The following is a 22,832-nucleotide window of genomic DNA, read 5'->3' as shown; positions in this document are numbered from 1 at the left end:
TTGTTTCCCTTCTTTTGTCCTTTTTTAGCCACGCTGATAAACTCTGAAATTCCTTAAGCAAGGTCTTTAGAGGAAAAAATTCAAGACAAATTAGGGGGCTCAAATAAGTCAAGAATTTTTTTCCAGAAGGATAAAAAGTTGGCATTACATTGAGGGCAAGCTTAAATATATAATGATGGCTAATGATGTAGGCTTCTATGACTAATGCTTTGCAGTCTTCATCAAGTTGCTTTTCCCCTGCCTGTGCTTCAGGGTCTCCATGTGGAAAGGGAGATAATACTAGTATTGGATAGGGCCATTCCGAGGATTAAATGAGTTAGTACATGCAAAGTACTTAATGGGTAGCACTGTACACAGTGAGCACTCGGTAAATGTTAACTGTGGATAGAAAGCCAAGAAAGAGGAATCCTCACTTTCAAAGGTAAATACTTAAATTTCTCCCTCCCTTTCTGACCACTGAATTTGTAATTAGCCACTTCTTTATCCCTACATGTATAGTTGAATCTTCCGAATTTCTCATCTATGATTTCTGCTTGCTGATTTCCCTGGTAATATCCACTGACTCATGATAGTTTGGGATTCAAGTCTTATTCTCTCTGAGTCTCAAACTTTCTCATCTGTTAAATAGGGAAGATTATAATGCCTATCTCCTAGGGCTACTGAGTGTATCAAAAGAACTAATATCTAGAAAATTCTTATTGTCTTTGGTACATCACGATTAGGTGTATAAATATCATCAGGACCACTTGTAAAATTCTATTATATCTTTGGAAACCATGCCCTGCCATTCCAACAAGTCTTTGGAAGAAAGGAGTTGAATCCTAACAAAACAACCCTTTAAAGTCTATGTTGGAAGAGAATTCTTGGTAAGAAGGCCTTTTTATCTCTTTTCCCTATTTCAGACATTTCTGCAAGTCTGTGGTGTGGTGGCTGTTGCAGTGGCGGTGATTCCTTGGGTCGCGATACCTCTGATTCCCTTTGGCATCATTTTCTTTGTTCTTCGGCGATATTTCTTAGAAACATCGAGGGATGTCAAACGCCTGGAATCTACAAGTGAGTACAGAGGTTCTCAGGTTGCACTGGCGATGTGGGCTCACTTCCGTTTATGCTGTAATTAAGGAGACCCCTGAAATTGTGCAGACTCTCTCTTCCAGAATTTTTTCCAAGCTCATGTTAAATAATCGAATATTATGGCCACCATGAGTCAGAGTGGCCCTTAGGGCACATGGAGCTAGTGGCCTGCCAGGCCGCTTTGCAGGGTAGCACAAGGAAGAAACAGAGGATATACGTGTAGTGATGCTCCACTGGAATGTGAGCACTGTGAGGACAGGGGCCATTTCTGTCTTACTCATGACATGCTTCCTAACGTAGAGCAGGCACTCAGGTAATTTTTTTAAAGAAATATTTCATGTTGGAAATATTTTGGAAATACAGAAGGAAAATGGAATTTTTCTTTCCTTGAAGGTTCTGGAAATGACAAAGAAAGGGAAAGATTAGGGAAAGGAGCAGAGGTGTCGGGAAATATACTCGTATGTCAGAAGTGATACATTTGAAAAACAGATTACTATCACATACTCAAAAAATGGCAAATAAGGTACAGCTGGTAAATATTTTGTAAAGATAAACAATTGTGTTCAGTGTTACTCTTTATTATCACCAGTGTTTGCTGTCATGCCACACTGTTTGAAGCTTTCCCCCCGCTCAGGCTGTTCCTATAAATGGATCCTGGATGTAATTCCCTTAGGAGGACCCAGGCGAGGGTTCTGTTCAGTATGCATTTAGTTTGTTCTCCATTCAGCTTCCTGGTTTTGGAATAATGGGAAAACATGGGTAATCACAGAAGATGAAATAGTTCAGAGCTTATCTCATTAATGCACAAAAGTATGTTGTTATTAGTAAGACAAATCATAAGGAGAGTAGATTGTTATATTTAAAAAAAGAAAGAAGGAATAAAGATGATAGCCAAAACATAAAGAAGTAAGATATTTGTATCAGAAACTGCAACCCTGTGGATAGTTACTGCAAATTAATACCAGCTTAGCTTCCTGCAAGCCAGACTAAGAAGAGAAACCTATTGGGTCTCATGGTTGTCTGGAAAAATACAAGTTCATCGGGACAGAAGAGATTTTTTTTGTTATGGCATGTGTGTGTGTATTTCTTGTTTTTTTTTTTTTTTAATTTAATTTTTTTTTTAATTAGGGAGAGAGAGAGAGACATACACACACACAGAGTGCAAGTAGGGGAGGAGCAGAGAGAGAGGGAGACACAGAATCGGAAGCAGGTTCCAGGTTCCTGGCTCCTAGCTGTCTGCACAGAGCCCGACATAGGGCTTGAACCCACGAGTGGTGAGATCATGAGATCATGACCTGAGCCAAAGTTGGGCGCTTAACTGACTGAGCCACCCAGGCGCCCCATGTGTTTTTTTTTTTTTTTAATTTTTTTTAAGAGTTTATTTTTGAGAGAGAGAGAGAGAGAGACACACACACACACACAGCATGAGTGGGGGAGGGGCGGAGAGAGAGAGGGAGACACAGAATCTGTAACAGGTTCCAGGTTCTGAGCTGCAGCACGGAGCCCAATGCGGGGCTCAAACTTGGGAATGGCAAGATCATGACCTAGGCTGAAGTTGGATGCTCAACCAACTGAGCCATCCAGGTGCCCCCCGTTTGTTTCTTTTTTAATAATATATTTTTGAGAGACATTTGTCATAAGCATTTGCATAAAGGATAATGGGCATCGATTTTATAAGAGCTATAGGAAAACTTCTCAGTCGTCAGAGAACCAGCTGACCTCCTGTGAGGTGTGGTTTTGTGAGGCATTGCCTTGGGGCGGCAGGCAGTGTAGTCCCAACGTGGGCCGTCCTGTCTCTCAACAGGTTACTGTGGCGGAGCTTAGAGAAGGCGGAGGAATAAAGGATGAACTCCAGCCCGTCTTTTGTGGAGCCAACAAGGCTCCAGACATTTTATAAGTGGAGGCCGCTCATGAAATGGAGTCTGTCGACTTCAGTCAGTCTTGTTGCAAAGAAGGTCTCTGGTTTATTTAAAACGAGGTCTCTGGAAGAAGGTGGAGATTTTTGTCTGGGACAAGGGCCATTCCCCATCCATGCGGAAATGGAGAGGAGGAAGGGGACCTCATGAGGCTTTTTTCAAGAAACAGTATAGGATTTTCCCAGTGCTTAATCTGGAGATTTTGAGAACTTTAGCATGACCCCTAGGGTATTTGGGAATATTGTGAACATTCCTGCACCCCAGTAGGCTGTGACAATACTTTAAATACAGATATTCCTTCTTCCTCACTCCCAGATAACCTAATGTGGTGGTCAGTTGATTAGAACTGTTTGTTGTCATCTGTCTGGCTTGTGGGTCTGTGCCATAAATAGCAATTCTATTGTTTTCTTTAAGCAGTGATAGTATTTCTTGAGGCCATCCCTGGAGCCACCAGGAAAAAGGAGGACAAAAAGAGGATACCTGATTGCTCTGACTATAAGGCATAAATCTGCTTCATCCTTGTGCTTTGAAAGGACTCTGAAGGTCCTGAGGATTATTTTCAGATCCTATTGCCTAGCTGCCTCTGAAACCTCAGGCTGGCATTTAAACTACCTTACTGACAAATACGCAGTTGATTGTAATGAGTTTCCATTTTTGCAAAAGTGAGCATGGTAGCATCGTTCAGGCAAATCAGGATCTGCTTGATCGGTTAGCAATGTCTGAGTTATGCAGCCACATCCAAATTCCATGTGTAAGGGTACTGTGATCAATTAGCAGTGTCTGCCATGGGCATCGCTGGGGAGAGTTAAATGTGTGCCACGTGTTTCAGACCATTGACTGACTCTCGATTCTGCTGTTGTAAGTTCTCATGATGGGTTTCCAGGGACTGTTCAACTGAAGGTGCTTAATCTGTATGATAATGGGTAAGGCTATTGGATATTCACTAAGTTTGATTTTGGGGTTTTCTTTCTTCTTCTTCTTCTTCTTCTTTTTTTAATGTTTGTTTTTGAGAGAGAGGGAGAGAGAGAATCCCAAGTAGGCTCTATGCTTGCCAGCACAGAGCCTGATGCGGGGCTTGAACTCACAAACTGTGAGATCATGACCTGAGCCAAAATCAAACACCGGACACTTAACCATCTGAGTCACCCAGGCGCCCTGATTTTGGGGTTTTCTAATCGTAAACTACGAAGTCTGGAGAAAACTGCATTTAGTCACACATTGGCATCTTTAACCTGATTATTTTCTGTCTGAGACACTGTGGCAGTGATTAAAAGCACAACCTTGGGAATGAGAGTTCGGTCTGACCCCCCAGTTCTACCACTTGGGTTAATTTACTTCATCTTGGCCAGTGCTCTTAATCCTTCTGCCTGTTTTTCCCTCTAAGATATAGCAACACCTGCCCTGTGGGACTCTTGCAAGGGTCTTGTGAGTTGATGCCTGTAAAGTGTTCCCTGGCCACTCGGAAAGGTGCTAGAACCTTGAACGTGAGGGAATTAAGACCATAACAACCAGCAGGCCTCACATAATGTAAATGATAAGCCATAGCATGGCTGTCAGGTCCTTGAAGCAGCTACTGCCTTCTCCCTCTTGGGGAAGGGTCTGTCCCAAAGAGTCCTCAGGGTCATGGGACACACAGTCGTCAGTCTTGTGTCCGTTTTGTGAAACGTAAGGTTGCATTTGCCTGTGACTGCTGGCTAACACCATGGGTGCTACAGGGATCTACTTCAGGATAGCCAGCTCGATCCTTGTGGGGGAAAAGGCATTACATTGGGCAAGAGAACATACCAGAGCCTTGGCACTCTGTTTCCCTCTGTGCCAGTTAATTTTCTTTGCAGACCCTCCAACTCACTCATCCTGGCATCCCACTCAGTCCTAAGTAGGGTGTGAGAGAGACAGGATAGCTTTTCTCAGGGGCAGATTCCTGCTGTACCCCTGGAACTCTTGGGTGTGAGGTAAAGTTAGTGGTGGGGTCTCTGGGTTCACTGGTTTTCAAAGCTGGGCGACCCCTGATTTCTAAAGTCAACCCCACTCTGAAACCCTGCCAGAGAAAATCAACTGCAACCTTGATCTCCTGACGAGGGACACGGGTGGGGGTGGCCACGCTGAAGCATTTCACTCAAGGACTCTCCCTGAGTCAGCAGCCACATCTCCTTCCTTCTTAGAAACGTTTTCTGTGATGAAACTGTTTATATCACACCGTTTGCTCAAGAAATACGAACATGGTTCTAGTGAGTTCTTGGTGTTTCCTGGAGCTGGACTGTAAGTACTTTCTTGATAGGAACTCTGGAACTTTGCTGAGTCATCCCGGGAAGCACCCTGTTTCCACATTGACCACGTCTTGGGGGACAGACTAGGACATGTGCTGAGAAGTGCAGAAAAGGCCTATTCGGAGCTTGCAGCCTTTCTTCTTTGGGGCATGAACTCAGTCCCCTTATGTTCATATTACTGCCTTAAAAGTACAAACTTAAAGGAAGCTAAAATGAATAAAGGCTAAAGATGACTCAGTATAAATGAAGGGAGAGAGCGGTGTGGGTGCTAGATCACAAACATACAACTGGATGGTCAAAACCACCACCGAATCACTTAAGGCTCTTTGCCGGAAGTAGATACAGGGGGAAATGTTAGGTCATGCCTCGGTTCAGAGAAGGTCTTTTTCCTTAAAGGAGCATCACAGGCACGGGCCCCTAACAGTTAATGTCCTTAGTCAATATCTCAGGAAAGAGGTCCGCAATGGAGGAGGTGGACAGCAGGCCCGCAGCCCAGGGTGTCCCATCTTCTCTGAGCCCCACTGTCTTTTGTGGGGAAGCCTGCCTCCTCCTTGCCTGAGGAGCCGTGGACACTAAGCTCCAGGAGGAGGTTCTGTGTCCGCACATTTGTGCCCAGCATCCCTGTCCCCCATACATGCGGTGCCCATGTGACTGAACTGTCACACACAGACAGGCGTTCAGATGCCAGGCTAAGGATCAGTCTCTGAAGTAAGTTTGAGTTTTTCTCTGAATTGTTTCTGTCCGTCATTTTATAAAACTTCTGTAGCATCTCAGGAGATAAGTGATCTGCCCTTCCCCTGAACACCCAGGTGTTTTCCCAACAAGTCTTCTCTAGGAGGTGCGCAGGTAATAAAGTGATAAGTCAAGTATTACCTGCTGATACAGCACAAATTGTTACTCATCCCAGACAGAGGCCACAGACTCACAGTCCTGCCCCTGACAACAGCTGGTCATGGCCTTATTTATGGTGGGGGATGCAAGCCAGACGTGACCATCCCTGCCCAACACCTCCCTGGTGGGCAGGAGCCAGCCCCTGGTGCTGACACACAGGGTGCTCTTAGAGGAGATGGCAGGGAAACAGATGGCTGGTCACATGACCTCAGGCCCCAAGCCCGCATGAAGTTACTCAAAAGAGAATGGCTGCTAAGTCCATGGTCAGGTTCTGAAAGAGTTATGTCACTGTCACGCAGTGACCTCCACAGGCCAGGTGTCCAGCAGGGGAGTTGCCTCCAGCCAAAGTCAAAGCTATTCAAAGACTTTGTGGCTGCACAGGCCCCGTGGGTGCAAGGGCACTGCAATACCTGCGTTCTCTGTCACCCAGAAAGAGATTCTTGACGCAGGAGCGGGACTGGCTGTTCACCGAACTTCTCACCAACCTGTTACCATTTCAGGGACATACTGACTAGATCCCAGTCCTTCATAGTCACAGGTGGAGCAAACCATGATTCCGTGTGGTGAGAACTGTAGCAGAATTTAGTGTAAGAACGTTAGCGACTCAAAAATTCCTGAACAGAATTTCCTCCCAGAAGGCTGTCAGGGAAGAGTTCTGGAGGAAGGCCATATTGGAGGAGGACCTTGGACAAATGAGTTAGCAAAGAAAGAATTTAGTTATTTAAATCTAGCCATGATTTGAATTTTGTCAAAGATAGGTTCGAAGAGAAACTTGTGTTTTCGGGTCGTTAAAGGGAAGCGTGGTGTGACCAGGAGTTTGAGGGCTGACGTGTTTGTTCCTCTCCAGGAGGGGCATCGTCCCTTCTCCCCTGGGCAGCCCGTCCAGAAGCTCTGGGTGTGCCATTGAGTGGGATGTGCGGCCACACAGCACGAGAGGCAGGTGCTCTCCTCAGTCCCGCCTCACCGACTTTCTGTCTGCCTCCCCAGCACGGAGCCCGGTGTTTTCCCACTTATCGTCGTCTCTCCAGGGACTTTGGACCATCCGGGCATATGAAGCTGAAGAGAGGTTCCAGGAACTGTTCGACGCACACCAGGATTTGCATTCAGGTCTGTGAGTTTCTGGAAATGGTTTCAAAGAACGGTATATGCCCCCTCTCTTGGCCTTGCTGGGCAGCACCTCTCTGTCTGTCTTGCCACCAGCCCAGCCCCACATCCTTCCTCAGCATGTCTTTGTCCTCTCCCGTGGGCCATGACTCCTCTCAGAATCCCCTGTGTGTTCCCCCTTCCCCCTGTCACACCACTGCTTCCCCGTCCCCCCTACCCCCAGTGGCTTCCATTGTCCTTCCATCACTTTCTGTCCTTTTAGGGCAGGAGTCAATGGACTTTTTTTTGTTAAGGGTCCAGATAGGAAACATTTTAGGCTTTGTGTACCATATTATCTATTATAGCAATTCAGCGTTGCTATTGTAACAGGAACACATAGCCGAACATAGTATATCAGCAAATGACCATGGCTGTGTTCAAATAAAACTTTATTTACAAAAACAGGTGGTGGGCCATGTTTGGCCTACAGGCTATAGTTTGCCAACTCTTATTTTGAGAGCATTCAGGGTGACAGAAGTTGCTGAGGAAATCAGTTTCCTGATTGTCAGATTTGCTACCTACTTGATGTGGGAACTTTTAGCAAGATGATCCTTGAGATACTGGCTCCTAAGGAATAAACACTGTGTGCAGGACCCCATAGTAGGTACGGAAAGTACTGGAAACAAAGTGGAGGTTTTGCTGTCTGTTATCAGCTGGGAACAGTAAACCACGTGAGAGGATAAGCTTCATGTTGAGCCTGGCACTCTAAGAAAGGTACTGATGAGCCCATTTTTCCGAGGTTTTTATTATCCTATTTCTACTTATAACCTCTGAGTTGCATTTTCCTTTTCTTTTTTTTAAAGTTTATTTTAATTTATAGAGTGAGCAAGTGTGAGTGGGGGTGGGGCAGAGAGAGAGGGAGAGAGAATCCCAAGTAGGCTCCACACTGTCAGTACAGACCCTGCTGTGGGGCTCAGTCCCATGAACTATGAGATCGTGACCTGAGCTGAGATCAAGAGTTGGACGCCTTAACCGACTGAGCCACCCAGGCGCCCCTTGGTTGAATTTTTCAATGCATGCCTCCCACAAAGCCACTGTACCAATTCCTGCCTGTACCATACATTGCTTTGTGTCAGAAGTTGGCTTTCCGGAACCTTCTGGTTCCTTAGGTGTGCAGCTTTGCTCTCCATGAGAAAAAATTCTCGTGTAGCTCAACCGGGCAAAGTGTTCTCCCGCATTCAAAGTAATTAACATGGCTTTTCGACTTACTCATTTTGCTTATTATGCTTCGCAAACCCAGAGGCATGGTTCTTGTTTCTGACTACGTCCCGATGGTTCGCCGTGCGTCTGGATGCCATCTGCGCCATCTTTGTCATTGTCGTTGCCTTTGGGTCCCTGATTCTGGCAAAAAGTAAGTACAGATGTGAATAACTATTTGTGGTATGATTACAATTTATAGCTGCGTTTACAGTTATTAAATTAAACCCTACCACCTTGTCCAATACCATATACTGTCTTGTTCTAACGGATCGCGTTAAAGCATTCGCGGTGTGTTGGGCCGGGTGTGATTTTGCTGTGTGGTCTGTGTAGAGTGCTTATTTGGACCCTGATGAGTTTCTTTTATCTTTGCATAGGTTGAGGACCATGTGAGTGTAGCAGCTAACTTTTTGTACTTTCCTGGGGAAGTGTCTGGAGAATATGGAGAGAACCAAGTTTTCCGTTAAGTGTTTTGTCCAGCTTAGGGCTTTAGGTTTTAACTTGAGAGCTACTGGGATCTCTTGGGCATGCAAGCCTGGTACACTGGGTTGATAAAGCCATTCAGCAGGAGAGAATGCTATGCTCCCCACCAGGTGGGCACCACATGAGCAGGTGTTGGTGTGCAGGGGGTGAATTCACTACCCCTGACTATTCCATTGTGACAGCACTGAATCATAGTATTAATAATGGAACAGTGAGAGTAGTATTTTAGATTTCAAGGCTGGCTCTCAGAACCCATTGCCTTGTTTTTAGTGGTTTCTAACTGTGGTCGCATTGGATGTAGAATGTGAAATTACGTAATGATTCTTGAAACAGTAATGCCAAAAGTCTGAATAATGACATTGTTTGTCACCTATGCAATACTGTCAGGTGTTTGTCAGTCCTGTTGGAGTTCATAAACTCACTTAACAGTCTTTCTGAATTTATAGTGTTTTTTTTTTTTTTATTGTCTTATGGTCTTAGTCATCAGATAGTAAAAGTATAACTATTACTATCATCATGTGTCAAGTATTTACGTATTACAAAGGAGTCGTTTTGGTAGAGTGAGAGGAGGACCTGTACTCGGGATTAAGAATGGGACTGATTTGATTCCCCTTCTCCTTCCTATTTTAGCTTTAGATGCCGGGCAGGTTGGCCTGGCGTTGTCCTACGCCCTGACACTCATGGGGATGTTCCAGTGGTGCGTCAGGCAGAGCGCCGAAGTGGAGAATATGGTAATGTTTATCTTTACGTTCTTAGCCTTTTCAAGTCTCCCTGCCATTAAAGGGCATGAAAGCACTTCTTATGTAAAATATTAAAACTGTTATTTTTACATCGGAGCTAACCAAGTTTTTCAGATCCTTCTTCCATCTGTTTAAAGTTAGTGTAAAATAAAATATACACATCTTTTCCTCAGTCTTCTGTGTGCTATGTCAGCGGGTTTTAGATTCACCGCAAGCTGTCTTCAAATGTAATAAATGTTCTCTCTGTAGGAGGGAGGTTCTGAAGTCCTGGAGAGGATATAAGCTAATTTCTTAGAGGCCTATTTATTTTTGCTTCTTAATGGGTAATTCCTCATTCCTGATAAAAGAATTCAGTATTTTGAGGCGGTTCGTTTAATTAATAGGTATCTCCCTTTGCGTGCCTACCCTCCCTCTGCCTCATTTTAGCATTTATTCTTGTATGTTGTTGAGCACCTGAATTTGCTAATGTCCCTTCTTTCTGGTAGGGTAAGCTCCTTCTCAGAATGTGCTAGGCAAAGGTGTCAAGATGGTTGTTCAGGAGGCCTTAGTAAGTAAATTCTTTCCTCTTTGGAATAGTTGCACCTTCTCCTGAAGGGAAATGAGAAGAGAAATGAAAGAGAAATCTTTCCAGCGTGCTCTTCTAACAGAGTAGAAAGTGACTGATCATGAAAATGAGATTTAAAAAAAAATTTTTATTTATTTATTTTGAGAGAGAGAGAGAGAGAGCATGAGTAGGGGAAGGGCAGAGAGAGAGGGAGAGAGAAAATCCCAAGCAGGCTCCGTGCTGGCAGCCTAGAGCCTGACATGGGGCTCGAACTCATGAACTGTGAGACCGTGACCTGAGCCAAAATCAAGAGTCGGACGCTCAACCGACTGAACCACCCAGGCACCCCTAAAATGAGTTTGACGGGGGTGCCTGGGTGGCGCAGTTGGTTGAACGTCCGACTTTTGATTTCGGCTCAGGTGTCAATGATCCCAGGGTCATGGGATCGAGACCCATGTTGGGCTCTGAACTCAGTGTGGAGCCTGCTTCATAGTGTCTCCCTGTCTCAGCTTGTTCCCTCTCCCTCCCTCCCTCTCCCTCCCTCTCCCTCCCTCTCCCTCCCTCCCCCTCCCTCCCCCTCCCTCCCCCTCCCCCTCCCTCCCTCCCTCTCTCTCTCTCTCTCTCTCAAAAAAAAAAAAAAAAAAGTTTTTTTTGATGACTTAGGCAGTTCAACTCCCCTGAAACAGATGGCTCTTCTGTAGCAAGATTGCAGATGGTTGGCCACAAGTGTTCCTTTCTTTGACAAAATCCTTGGTTTTTTTGTTCAGGTGTGAAAAGTGGAAAAATAAAATCTTAGGATTTACTTCTCTAATTCTTGTAGTTTCAATGTAATGCTGAAGGAAGTAGCCATAAGTGAAAGTGTTACAAGACTATGAACAGGTGTGTAAATTGCATCAGTCCTCATCAGATGCCTTCTTTGTGGGTATTGGCACCTGAGATATACTTAACTAGCTAGTATCAAAGAGCATTTCATTTTACAGTCTCTTAACATGGATGAGAACCTCCCTTCCTAACCCATGTGATGTCCTGTGTCTTTCAGATGATTTCAGTAGAAAGGGTGATTGAATATACAGACCTTGAGAAAGAAGCCCCTTGGGAATATCAGAACCACCCTCCGCCGACCTGGCCCCAAGAAGGCATGATTGTCTTTGATAATGTTAACTTCACATACAGTTTAGACGGGCCTCTGGTGTTGAAGCACATGACAGCGCTCATTAAACCAAGGGAGAAGGTTTGTTTAAACCATCTTGCCTCTTGACAATTTCAGTTACAGATATAACCCTTCATCCACCTGCAGGCTTTCTGGTCATGTGTCAGGGGGACTCCTTGTGTCTCTGTGGGTATAAATTAGACCGGATGATCTTACTGGTAAATCTTGCCTGGAAACTGACCACGGAACGGGGATGCCAGCATTACTTTGCCTCGTGTTGTGAGCTGCCTCATGGTGCTTGGTGGGCAGAGCCAGGACACTCTCTGAAATCTGATTCTTCGTGCCTGAGACTTGGGAGCTCCTCGTCACTCGCACTTCAGTTTCTGGTTCCCACCTATTCTTACTGCTTTGTATTTCTCACATCCTCCTCTTCCTTCCCGTGGTGGTCTCTGTTTATGGCCCTCCGTCCCTGTCCCTTTCCAGACTTGCCCTCCTATAAGCAACCCCCCCGTCCTTCCACCCATAGAGTGCTTCTTTCTGGCACACGGATCTGATCCCTATGTGGCCCCCGGTAGCTCCCAGCCTGGACAAGCTGGTGCTGGAGCCGTATCGAGGCCCAAGTCCACTGGAGCTGGGGCTGCAGGCCAGCTCTCAGCCACCAGAGAAGAGCCCGGAATCTGTGACCCAGTCAGGGCTCAAGAGCCAGAGCCCCCAGCGGGAGGCAGTAAAGGGCTCAGAGACTTGCTTGAAGTTGATGAGAGGCAACCCAAGGGGACAGGGGATGATACACGGAGAACAGACTTGCCAGCGTCTAAGTCTGCCAGCAGTGAGACTTGGGTCCCTCGTCCCAGACCAGATTGGGCTCTTGAAGAAGCAGTGAAACCAGAATAGACAAGGCCATAGGAAGCTCTTTCCCCACCTACCTCTCCAGCCTCAACTCCTAACATGAGCAGTGCCCCCAAATGAGTACTGTGTAGGTTTTTCCATTGCACCCTGGCCCCCCGATCCCCCTGTCCCCAGCATGCGCACACTGCCCCTCTGCCTCAAGAGACCCTTCCCTTCTGTCACTTGGCTGGTGAAAGTCTCATTTTCAGTCACTTCTAATGCATCTGCCTCTGTGAGACCCTCAATTCTTCCACATCTTACATATGGTTTTTAAAATGTTTATTATTTTGAGAGCGCGTGCGGACAGGGGAGGGGCAGAGAGAGAGGGAGACAGAGAATCCCAAGCAGCTTCTGTGCCGTCAGCACGAAGCCTGATGCAGGGCTTGAACTCACAAACCGTGAGATCATGACCTGAGCTGAAATAAAGAGTCGATGCTCAACCGGCTGAGCCACCTAGGCGCCCCTGAAGATCACGGGCATAGCACACCTGACTTTCTAGCAGCATTATGGATGCCTGGAGTGGAAGCACTGCACGTTCTTCATCAGTGGATGGGTGGATAAGCAAATGTGGTCCGTCCACACAGTGGGGTATTCCAGCCTTAACAAGGAAGCAAATTCTGACACGGCAAGAACGGCGAGGACATTATGCTAAATGAAATCAGCTCGAGGGCAAAATAGGACAGAGCCTGTGATGCGAGATTCCTAGCCTGCTCCGATCCACAGACACAAATAGTAGAGAGATGAGTGCCAGGGGCTTCGGGGGCAGTCAGTGGGCAGTTAGTGTTTCATGGTGACAGAGTTTGAGTTTTGCAAGGCAAGAAGAAATCTGGAGATTGCACGACCGTGTGAGTGTATGTAACACCCCTGAACTGTACACCTAAGAAATGGGCTGGTAAATTTTATGTTCTGTGCATTTTACCACAAAAACATAAAATTAAAGCATAAAAGGTAGCACTTGCAGCCTGCTGTGCCATTTGGGGTCTGTGTCTCACAGTACCCTGAGGCTGCTTAAGGCCAGGGAGCATCCTATTTTCATCTTTCTTCCCCCAGAAAACGGCATCCTGCAGGGCACACAGTGGGTGCTGAGGGTCTGCTGGCTGGGACGGGAGGGAGTAACGTGCAGGTGTGAAGCAACCAGTATCAAAAACATACTTCCCAGCCAGCTCCTGCAAGCAACCCCACACCTAGATGTGTTAGATATCTGAAGAACTATTCTTTCAAGCTCCTTCTACCACAGACCCGTTGAGTGGACTGTAGCCATAATGTGATGATTATACCCTTGCGACACGGAAGAAGAAATGTTGAACTTAATGCCCAAATGATACCCAGGGAGCAGCTGTAGTAAATCACATGGCAAAAGCTGGCTCCTGATTATTTCCGGCCTTAATGCAGGTGAGGAGAGGGCTACTGTGCCGGGAAACGTTAACTGTAGCTCATGATGAAGTTCTGTCCCTGTGAGCACCGTCAGGGATGTTTGCTTGCTCACAGTGTGCCCATCAGATGGCATGTTCTAAACATAATTCTGTTAATCTGCATGCGTCTTAAATTTCTCTTGAAGCCGTAAATTATGAATCACCTAAGAAACTGTAGTACAACTTAGAAACATAACAGATTTGTATTTTTCGGTCTTTACCCCCAAATCATAGGATTCTCTGAGATTCTCAATGTTGGGGGTAGGGATCGAATTTGGAGATAGTTACAATAATGCCAATAACTTTTGTGTCTTGGTCCACTGGTGGTGTCGCCTTCAGCTCCGTTTATGTCATTGGTGATCATATCCAGGCTGCAGAGTCACGAAGTGACTTCACTGCCTGTGTAGGTCCCAGGTCTCGTTTCCTCCCCACCCACCCCAGCATTTAGGGACACCACCGCCCCCGTCCTTTGGGGTTGCATCGGGGTTTGATCGGGAGAGGCTGTTGTGGGGTCGACGATGTGGGAATGTGCCAACACAGCAGAAGCAGTGCTTTATTCTTCCAGCTTTTTCCTGTACTGTCCAGATTCCCCGGAGTTCTAATGAACAGGAAAACGTAATAGGTAGTAAACAGGTTTCTAATTAATGGAAGAAATAACAAGTAAAAATGAAGAGCCCAAATGAGGTAAATAGCACCCGAGGCTTCCTGGTTAGATTCTGAACACTGGCTGCATTTTTCATTTAGATGATTTTGTGGTTGATTTGATCATTTTAAGGAGTACTGGGCCATTTTAAAGCATTTTCCAGCTCTAGAAGTAGATTAATTTTGGTTTGTTATTTTTTTTTCTTGCTCAGACCTATTACTTGGATAATACATTTTTACAGATGTGTACTAGACCTTGCTATAACGTGCAAAAATATTAGTTTCCTACATTTTCTCCTTTTTTACATAATATTTTTTCAAGAACCCCTTCCCTCACTCCAGCTTGCCTCCCTTCCCCTGCTGACTTCTTAATTTCTTGCTATCCAGGCTGTGGTACCTGTGTCACCTGGGAGCTTCTTGGAAATGCTGACTCTCAGGCCCACCCAGACCTCTTGTCTCTGAATTGCCTTGGAACAAGGCACCACCCTGGTAAAGTCCTCTCTCCCACAGGCAGTTGTGGATGACTCTAACTCATGATTTCTAGGAAATATCCTTTGACAGTTTGAAATTGGGCTCATGAATTATCCCACCCCCTGTGACTGAGCATGACACTCTAGAAAGTTCTATGCTACCACCCTGCTGATTTATTTACTTTTCTATTCTGCAAGTCATGAATTTACATTAGAATTTAATTCTGTATGACTCCAGGTTTAAGCATGCATTTGCCTTTTCAGTGTAGTCTGGCTGCCTCATAGACAACATTCCTTTTTCTCTGTGGCTTCCCCATATCCTCCTACAGGGATTTGGGTCTAGAGTCGGAGACAGCCCAGTGTAGCAATATATCTAAGGCCCTTTCACCACCCAGTGGGATGAAAAATTAGCCTCACTGCCCCAAGCAGGGCACTAGGTCTGTCTGGCCTGTTGGCCAGGTGCTCTGTGTTCTTCTCCTAGCTTCAGCCGTAGGTGCCTGTTCTTCCTGTTGACAACTAGCCCACCTGACGACAGGTACCACCTCTTTGCTCAGAGCTGTGGGCTCTTTTGTCCACTCACCACAGTATATTCCCCTGTATCCACATCATGCTGTAAATATCAGGTGATGGGATCTGTGGGGTAGGCCAGTTCCTTGCTGGCTGCCACACCTCTCCCCACTTTCTTCGGGCCAGGCAGAGGGACATAACGAGGTGCCAGGCCATCCACGTGATGAAGAGGCCATCAGCAGAATGGACAAGGAACAGGCAGAACTGGGTTTGAGTCTGTCCTGCCCCGTTTGGACTCTGTTACTTCAGGCAGGCTAATTAACCTTACTAAGCCTCTGTCTTCTCTTCTGCAAAATGAAAGTCATAGGTCCTCTAGGGTTGTGCACCTCCAATGAGATGAGACACCCAGCACCAAAACCAGCACAAAACAAATGCTCAGACGACGATCGTGTAGAATGGCCATAACCAGTTTTGATGTGTAAGTTGTTGTCTGCAACAACTGAAAATGAGGGCATGGCCATTTGAGTTAGTATTTATGGTTATAGGATCTGTTTGCCACGTCTGTCTTCTCTGTCCGGCTTATCCTGTACCTCAACACTATGGCGATAGATTTTCCATAAGTTTCTCCATCCTGACTTAAACGCCTCAATTCTGTACAAAATGCCCATTTGGCACAGGACACCGCATGCAATACAAAGAATACAAAGCTGAATCCGTTTCAGATCCCAGTAGAAGAAAGTCCAGTGGAAGAAAGAAGGTTGTATAAAAATGGCTACTAAATAAGCTAGAAGGCGGTCAGAGTTTTTATCGAAGTTTAGAAAAAGATGACCTACCTCTTCTGGGTGGGAGGAGCCCACATGAAGGAACAGGAGGAGCATTTCCGAGGTATTAGGCACTTGAGGTAGACTTGGTGACATGTGGGTAGGATCTCAGCAGGTGGAAAGCATGGGAAGGGCGTTTGGGCTGGTGGGACCAGCGTAAGCAGAGGCGTGATGCCTTGATCCAGCGAGTGAAGAGCATTTGAGGGAATGAATTACCAGGTGTGTAGCACACACTCTCACATTTAATCTTCACGACCTTCCGGGTCACCCCAAGGGAGCTGACTCGTGGAGGTTAAGGACGGAGAGTCAGTTGGGACACTCCCGTGGCAGGGACTTCCTGGGACCGCATGACAGGCAGGGAGCTGCCCTGTAGAAGCTCATTCTGAGAGGAGGGCACCCGTGATCCACGGTGGGAAGAGGCAGGGGAGAGGGAGTCAGTAGCCACCCTGTTCCCCTAGCAGGTCGTAATGGCGAAAGTGAGTCCGCTGTTTGGAATCACACTGATGTGGATTAAAACAAAGCTGTCACGCCCAGGTGCGTGAATGCACAGAGAAAACAGGTGGGGGCCAAAACTGGTGTCCTGTTTCTGGAGGGTAGTTTGGCAGTACTTGACAGCCTCCTTTGAAAGTGTTTATACCTGTTTCTCAGCAATTCCACATCTGAGAGTTTATCTCAAGGAAGTAATTAGGGCTGTTTTCAGAGATTTGGCTTCAAGGATATTTAACACAGAGTTACTACTTATAATCGCAAAATATTGGACACAGCCTGAATGTCCCCAAATGGAGGGTTTGTTAAATAAATGATCGCATATATGGTAGTATTATATGGCCGTTAAAATATTTTCTTGAAATACTAAGTGAAAACAGATTACTGTAATATGTTCACATTAATCTCATTTTGTGTAAATATACGAGTTTGTATCTTAACATATGCATGCACTTAATTCCAGAAAGAAAATACATCCTCTAAAGAATGGTTTTAAATCAAAGTGTTAGGGTTATGACTAGTATTTATTAAGTTTCTGCATTCATTTGCACTGATTATGGTCAAGAAAAGGGTTTTGTTTTCTAAAAGGTAATGCAGAGGACCCTGGGTGGCTCAGTCAGTTGAATGTCCGACCCTTGATTTTGGCTCAGGTCATGATCCCAAGGTCCTGGGATCAAGCCCCACATCTGGCGCCTGGAGCCTCCTTAAGATTCTCCCTCTGTCTCTCCTTCTGCCCCTCTCCCCTGCTCGCGTGCACGCTCTCTCAAAAAAACTAAATCAAGGTAACACAGCCTTGTACTCAGGTCAGGGACTGAATCATAAAACGTTGTGGAGGTAGCATCTTTAGGGCTTGATACCATGCGGGACTAGGAGAAAGCTGGAAAAGGAAGGTGAATGTGTTGAGCCCATGAGCCCAGGAAAGAAGTCATGAGATTAAAATGGAGAAGTTGGAAAAAGCAGCTATTTTGAGTGGGAAATTGTGTGTTAATCATGTTGCGTTTGATCTAGAAGAGATCTCCATTGAGAACATGGAGAAATACACAGAAGCCATGTTATGTCTAGACTAGTATACTAGGACCTACCCATGTGTAGAAAATGACTCCTCTGTGAAATATAAATTAGGACCTACCGTAAGGGACAAAATGGCTATAAAGATTATAAAATTTGGTGAAGCCACTTTCCTTGTGTTTATCTCTTATTTGATCTAGAAAGAGAACTTGATCTAGATTTGATCTAGAAATGTCTAACGTGCTGGTGTGGTTGTCAGGAACCAGCCTCAGCCTAGTTGGGAAAACATATGGGGATAGTTGCAAATCAGCTAAAGTAAGAGTATCTTCAAGTATTTCTTTGGTTTTGAGAACGTAAACTAACTGATATTGGTGATATTCTCCGTGGGAAGTTTCCTCTTATGTAATACACCTCTTATGTAATACAACCCCTTGGTGAACTGTGAAAGACACAGGCTATGGTTTGATGACTGGAGAGTAGAGGGAAATAGCCAGAACCAGGTTTTCTTTGAATTTCCTGTTTGTTTTTACCCTCACTTGAGTTTGGAGACCACAGACCTGTGGTTGTGGGCAGGCCTCTGCCCCCCTCTCATATCCCAGCCCTTTACCAAAAGTCTACAAATGTTCCAGTTTGCACAGATGGATCAGTTTTAGTTGTGATGATAGCACGGGAGCATCCACACGTTCTCAGAGACACAATTCTTGCCTGTATCTTGATACACGTTGATTTACATTTGAGAACACGGAGAAATACACAGAAGCACACAGAAGCCGTGTGTGTCTAGACTAGTATACTAGGACCTACCCATGTTCAGAAAATGACCCATCTGTGAAATATAAACTAGGACCTACTGTAAGGTATAAAGTGGCTATGAAGATTATAAAATTTGGTGAAGCCACTTTTCCTAACGTTTATCTCTATAAAAGTAGACTCGCTCTTGAAATGCCATCAATGATCGTTGTGTAAGTTAAGCTTTAAAACTTGGGAAGTACTCAAATGAGATAATATGTAAAGTTCCCAACATAGAATCAGTGCTCAGAAAGTTATTCTCTGTTGAAAGTTGTGAGTTTTAAAAATTTACAAATGTTTGAAAGCCTGTCCTGTGCCCTTCATTGATTCCAGATACCTAGATGAGATGATATCATCTCTTGGGAAGCTCCCACCAGGGAATTTGTAGTTGGGCAAGCTCTTTGGTTTAAAAAAAAAAAAACAAAAACCAAAAACACAACAGTTTCTGCATACAGGTTTAAATGCACACAGCTGAAAACCAATTTTGTGCAATACAGTTTTGTTCCTGACCGGCATTTTACCTGTTTTATATTGATTCTTTGATCTTATTGTCAGTGTATTTAATTTCCTTGTGCATTGGTTCTAATAACCAGACTGATACTGGACACGTATTTTTCCTAAGGGGGTAATTGTGAGTATTAATTACTTTGTAAAATGCCTTTTGAACTGCTCAGATGAAACGCCCCATATAAATAGCAAATGTTATTTGTGTTGTTGTTGTCGATGATGATCTCATTATGGGTATTTCAGCTACTGGCTACTGTTTTTTAACACACTGAGACTTGCATTTTAAAACGTTAAGATGTTTCCTTTTGAGACAGAATGTAATCAGGTGTTTAATAGCCAGAAATGATTTGGTTGTTCTACCAAAGAATAATTATATCACCTCTTATGTAATAGAATTCTGGGAAAATGATTACCTGTTTATGTATTGCTTCTGACTTGTTGACAAACTATAAAATTATCCAAGAAATTCTCAAGGTTCAAAATAACCAGACACTAGGAATAAAGCTAATTTTGAAACTTACTTATCAACCACTTAGTAGATAGCTGGGTTTTCACTGCTGGCAGGCTGATTGTGCTATTTTTAACTTTTCTTTAGACCAGTGGATCTCAACCAGGGGCAGTTTCCCCACCCACCGAAGGGACACAAGGGACATTTGTTAATGTCTGACATTTTCGGTTGCCACAATCGAGGGGTGCTTTTGGTATCTAGTAGGTAGAGCGCAGGGATAGCGACAAACATTTTACAATGTACAGGACAGCTCTCTACAACAAAGAATAATCCAGCCCAAAATGTCAACAGTGCCAAAGTTGAGAAACTCTTGGACTACATTCAATATAGAACTTCCTTAATCTGTCTTCAACAACCAGAGTTTCTCCTGATACATTGTGTTTTGTGACTTCTTAATCCCTCCTGGATCTCTTTACAGGTTGGCATTGTGGGAAGAACAGGAGCTGGAAAAAGTTCCCTCATCTCGGCCCTTTTTAGATTGTCAGAACCAGAAGGTAAAATTTGGATTGATAAGATCTTGACAACTGAAATTGGGCTCCACGACTTAAGGAAGAAAATGTCCATCATACCTCAGGTATACAAGTCAGAGCATCCTCACATGTCCTTTTTATAAGAGAACCTAAGTTTAATTGCTTTTACTTTTATTCCTTTTTTTTTTTTTAAGTTGAAGGATTGATCCTTTTGCCCCAATAGAACATATTTTTAACAGCAAGTATTTTCATCGGATACCGGGTTTTGTTTTTGGGCGCGGGCACGTGCATGTGTGTGTGATTTAATAACTTACCCGGTGAAATGTCTGGACTCTAACTTCCCCAAGTACCCCAGAGTTATCCACTGATAACCACATGATTCTGAAAAGAAAATGATGAATGATTGGTTTAGCTCCTGAGAGGCTTCTGTAGGGAAATGTGGATTTTAAATGTTTTAGTGGTAGACTTTTGCTGTAGGAAATGTAACTTCTCAAAGGTAATTCTCTCCATGTAGGGCTTTCTGTGAAACTGGTGGGCTTTGAGAATTACTGTGTATATGGATGCTTTGGGGAGACTTAGAATCTAGCCATTAGTAAATGATTGTAACCAGGAAGCAGTAGAGAATAGTGAGAAAAATACAGGACAAGGAATCCCATGTCTCTGGACCTCAGGTTTCTCTCCCACAAAAGGCATCTCCCGGAGCCGTTGTGAGGACTGGGTCAGCGGCTGTGGAGTGCTGCTCGCAGACCCAGGACCTGGCTGCTGTGATGATGGAGGGTGCAGTTGGCCGTCTCTTTCTGGGCTTTGATTCTGTTCCCTTATTCTGCTTCTTAATAGAAGTATGACTTTCAGGAAATGTTTTAGTGATTGGATAATGCACAGTAGAAGCACCTTTCATTCCTTGTGGTCCATCATTTCAGTTTCAGTAAAAATTCAGAAGGTATTGGGAGCCTGGGTGGCTCAGTCAGTTGAGCATCTGACTTTGGCTCAGGTCACTATCTTGCCATCAGCGTGTTTGAGCCCTGCATCAGGCTCTGTGCTGACAGCTTGGAGCCTGCTTCAGATTCTGTGTCTCCCTCTCTCTGCCCCTCCCCTACTCATGCATGTGCATGCACACTCTCTTTCTCTCAAACATTAAAAAAAAATTTTTTTTTAAATCAGGATACTCCTTTCAGAACCACAATGAGATGCTATCTCATCCCCAATAGTCACTACTATCAATAAAACGGAAAACACTGGGGCACCTGGCTGGCTCAGTAGAGCATGTGACTCTTAATCTTGGGGTCATATGTTCAAGCTCCACCTTGGGTATAGAGATTACTTAAAAAAAAAAAAAAAAGAAAGGGAGAGAGGGAGGGAAGGGAAAGAAAACACCAAGTGCTTGGAAGTTAGTGGGAGAATTTGAACCCTTGTTCATTGCTTGTGTAGGTATAAAATGAGGCCACTGTGGGAAACAGAACAGAGTTTCCTTAAAAATATAAAAATAGGATCACATAGGAATGATCATATAGAATGATCTTATCCTATTACCAACTCCACCTCTGATTTTGTAGCCAAAATCATCGAAAACAAATTCTAAGAGGTACTTGTACACCCATATTCATAGTAGTGGTATTCACAAGAGCGAAAATGTGTAAGTGGTCCAGATGTCCTTAGGTAGGTGAGTGGAGAAAGTGTGGTGTGTTCACACAGTGGACTATTATCCGGCCTGCAAAAGGAAGGAAATTCCGACATGAGCTAAGGCATAGATGAACTTTGACATTGTGCCAAGTGAAGGAAACCAGTCACAAAAGGACAAATACCCTAGGATTCCACTCCCATGAAGTACTTAAGCAGTCAGTTTCCTGGAGACAGGAAGTAGAATGGTGGTCGCCAGGGGCTAGAGGGAGGGATGGAGAGTTAGTGTTTAATGGGTACAGAGTTTGGAATTATAAAGAAGAATTGTGGACCTAGACGGTGGTGATGGCTACACAGTGATGTGAATGCATTTTAATACCACTGAATTGGTCACTTAAAAATGATTAAAGTGGTAAATTTTGTGTTATGTGTACTTTAGCACAATTAAAAAATTTTTAATAACTCTCCTATCCCTGATGCTTCTATGCTTTTTCTTTTTTTTTAATTGAAGAATAATTGACATACAGTATTAGATTCAGGTGTATAACACTGTGACTCGGTACTTACATACATTATGAATGGTCCTCACGGTACATCTGGTGACCTTTTTTCCACCTGTCACCTTGTCATCATCTTCATCTATTTTATCCATTCGGAAAAAAGAAATTTGTTTTTTAAAATATCCCTTTCAGGAAAAATGAAAAGAAATTTGCAGCACTTTCAACCCCTGTATTTAAAGATTTCCTCTGGCTGTTAGATTCATGACTTCGTGACTACAGTAGAAAGTAAAGGAGTTGAAATTCCCAAGTTTTGTATTTCGGTTGTACCTGTCTCTGAAATGGGCCAAACGAGATTAGTGAGCAGAAACAATGGGCGTGCCTGTAAAGTACTTTCATGTCCTTGGATGAAAGGACCTAGGAACACGTCCCGTGTTATTTTTAATGCTTCTTAATAAGAAATGGTTGTATGCTTGTGTACATAAAAGAACTGTATAAATAAAGAAATAACGTTGGATGTTTCTTGGCTCTGCCAGTAATGTTTTGGAAGCACATCTGAGCAAAGACTAAATACACCTTGACATCACCACAGGTTTTGGTCCTCTTCCATAACTTCCCACCCTAGTTTGGAGCATGCTGTAGGTGCATACTCCGGAGAGCATGCTTACAAAACAGTACTAAGCTTTGTACCCATGGAGATAATGATCACCAACCATTGTAAACACACAACCTTTCATTTTTCACTTCGTGTGCCTTTGTCTCTAAGGGGCAATGTTTGTTGATTAAAGAGAGTCTAGAGAGACCATGTAAT

The 22,832-nt window shown here is 44.3% G+C and overlaps 1 protein-coding gene across 14 annotated transcripts in view; it reads left to right on the top strand.

The window, feature by feature from the left end:
• The window catches only part of ABCC4 (ATP binding cassette subfamily C member 4), a 286,538-nt gene that overhangs the window by 224,629 nt on the left and 39,077 nt on the right, over window positions 1-22,832 (top strand). For 13 of the 14 annotated variants that reach the window (XM_042979281.1, XM_042979303.1, XM_042979308.1 and 10 more), the window contains 6 exons: window positions 903-1,053; window positions 7,133-7,252; window positions 8,529-8,639; window positions 9,599-9,699; window positions 11,292-11,483; window positions 19,856-20,011. In XM_042979281.1, the coding sequence (XP_042835215.1) occupies window positions 903-1,053; window positions 7,133-7,252; window positions 8,529-8,639; window positions 9,599-9,699; window positions 11,292-11,483; window positions 19,856-20,011 (831 nt within the window). The remainder of the gene's footprint in view (window positions 1-902; window positions 1,054-7,132; window positions 7,253-8,528; window positions 8,640-9,598; window positions 9,700-11,291; window positions 11,484-19,855; window positions 20,012-22,832) is intronic. The other variant, XM_042979341.1, reaches the window with a different exon arrangement.

Source organism: Panthera tigris, chromosome A1 (genome assembly GCF_018350195.1).
Source record: "Panthera tigris isolate Pti1 chromosome A1, P.tigris_Pti1_mat1.1, whole genome shotgun sequence".
Classification (NCBI taxonomy): domain Eukaryota; kingdom Metazoa; phylum Chordata; class Mammalia; order Carnivora; family Felidae; genus Panthera; species Panthera tigris.
Note: the sequence above shows the minus strand (reverse complement) of the source record. Positions and strands in the feature narration are given on the sequence as shown.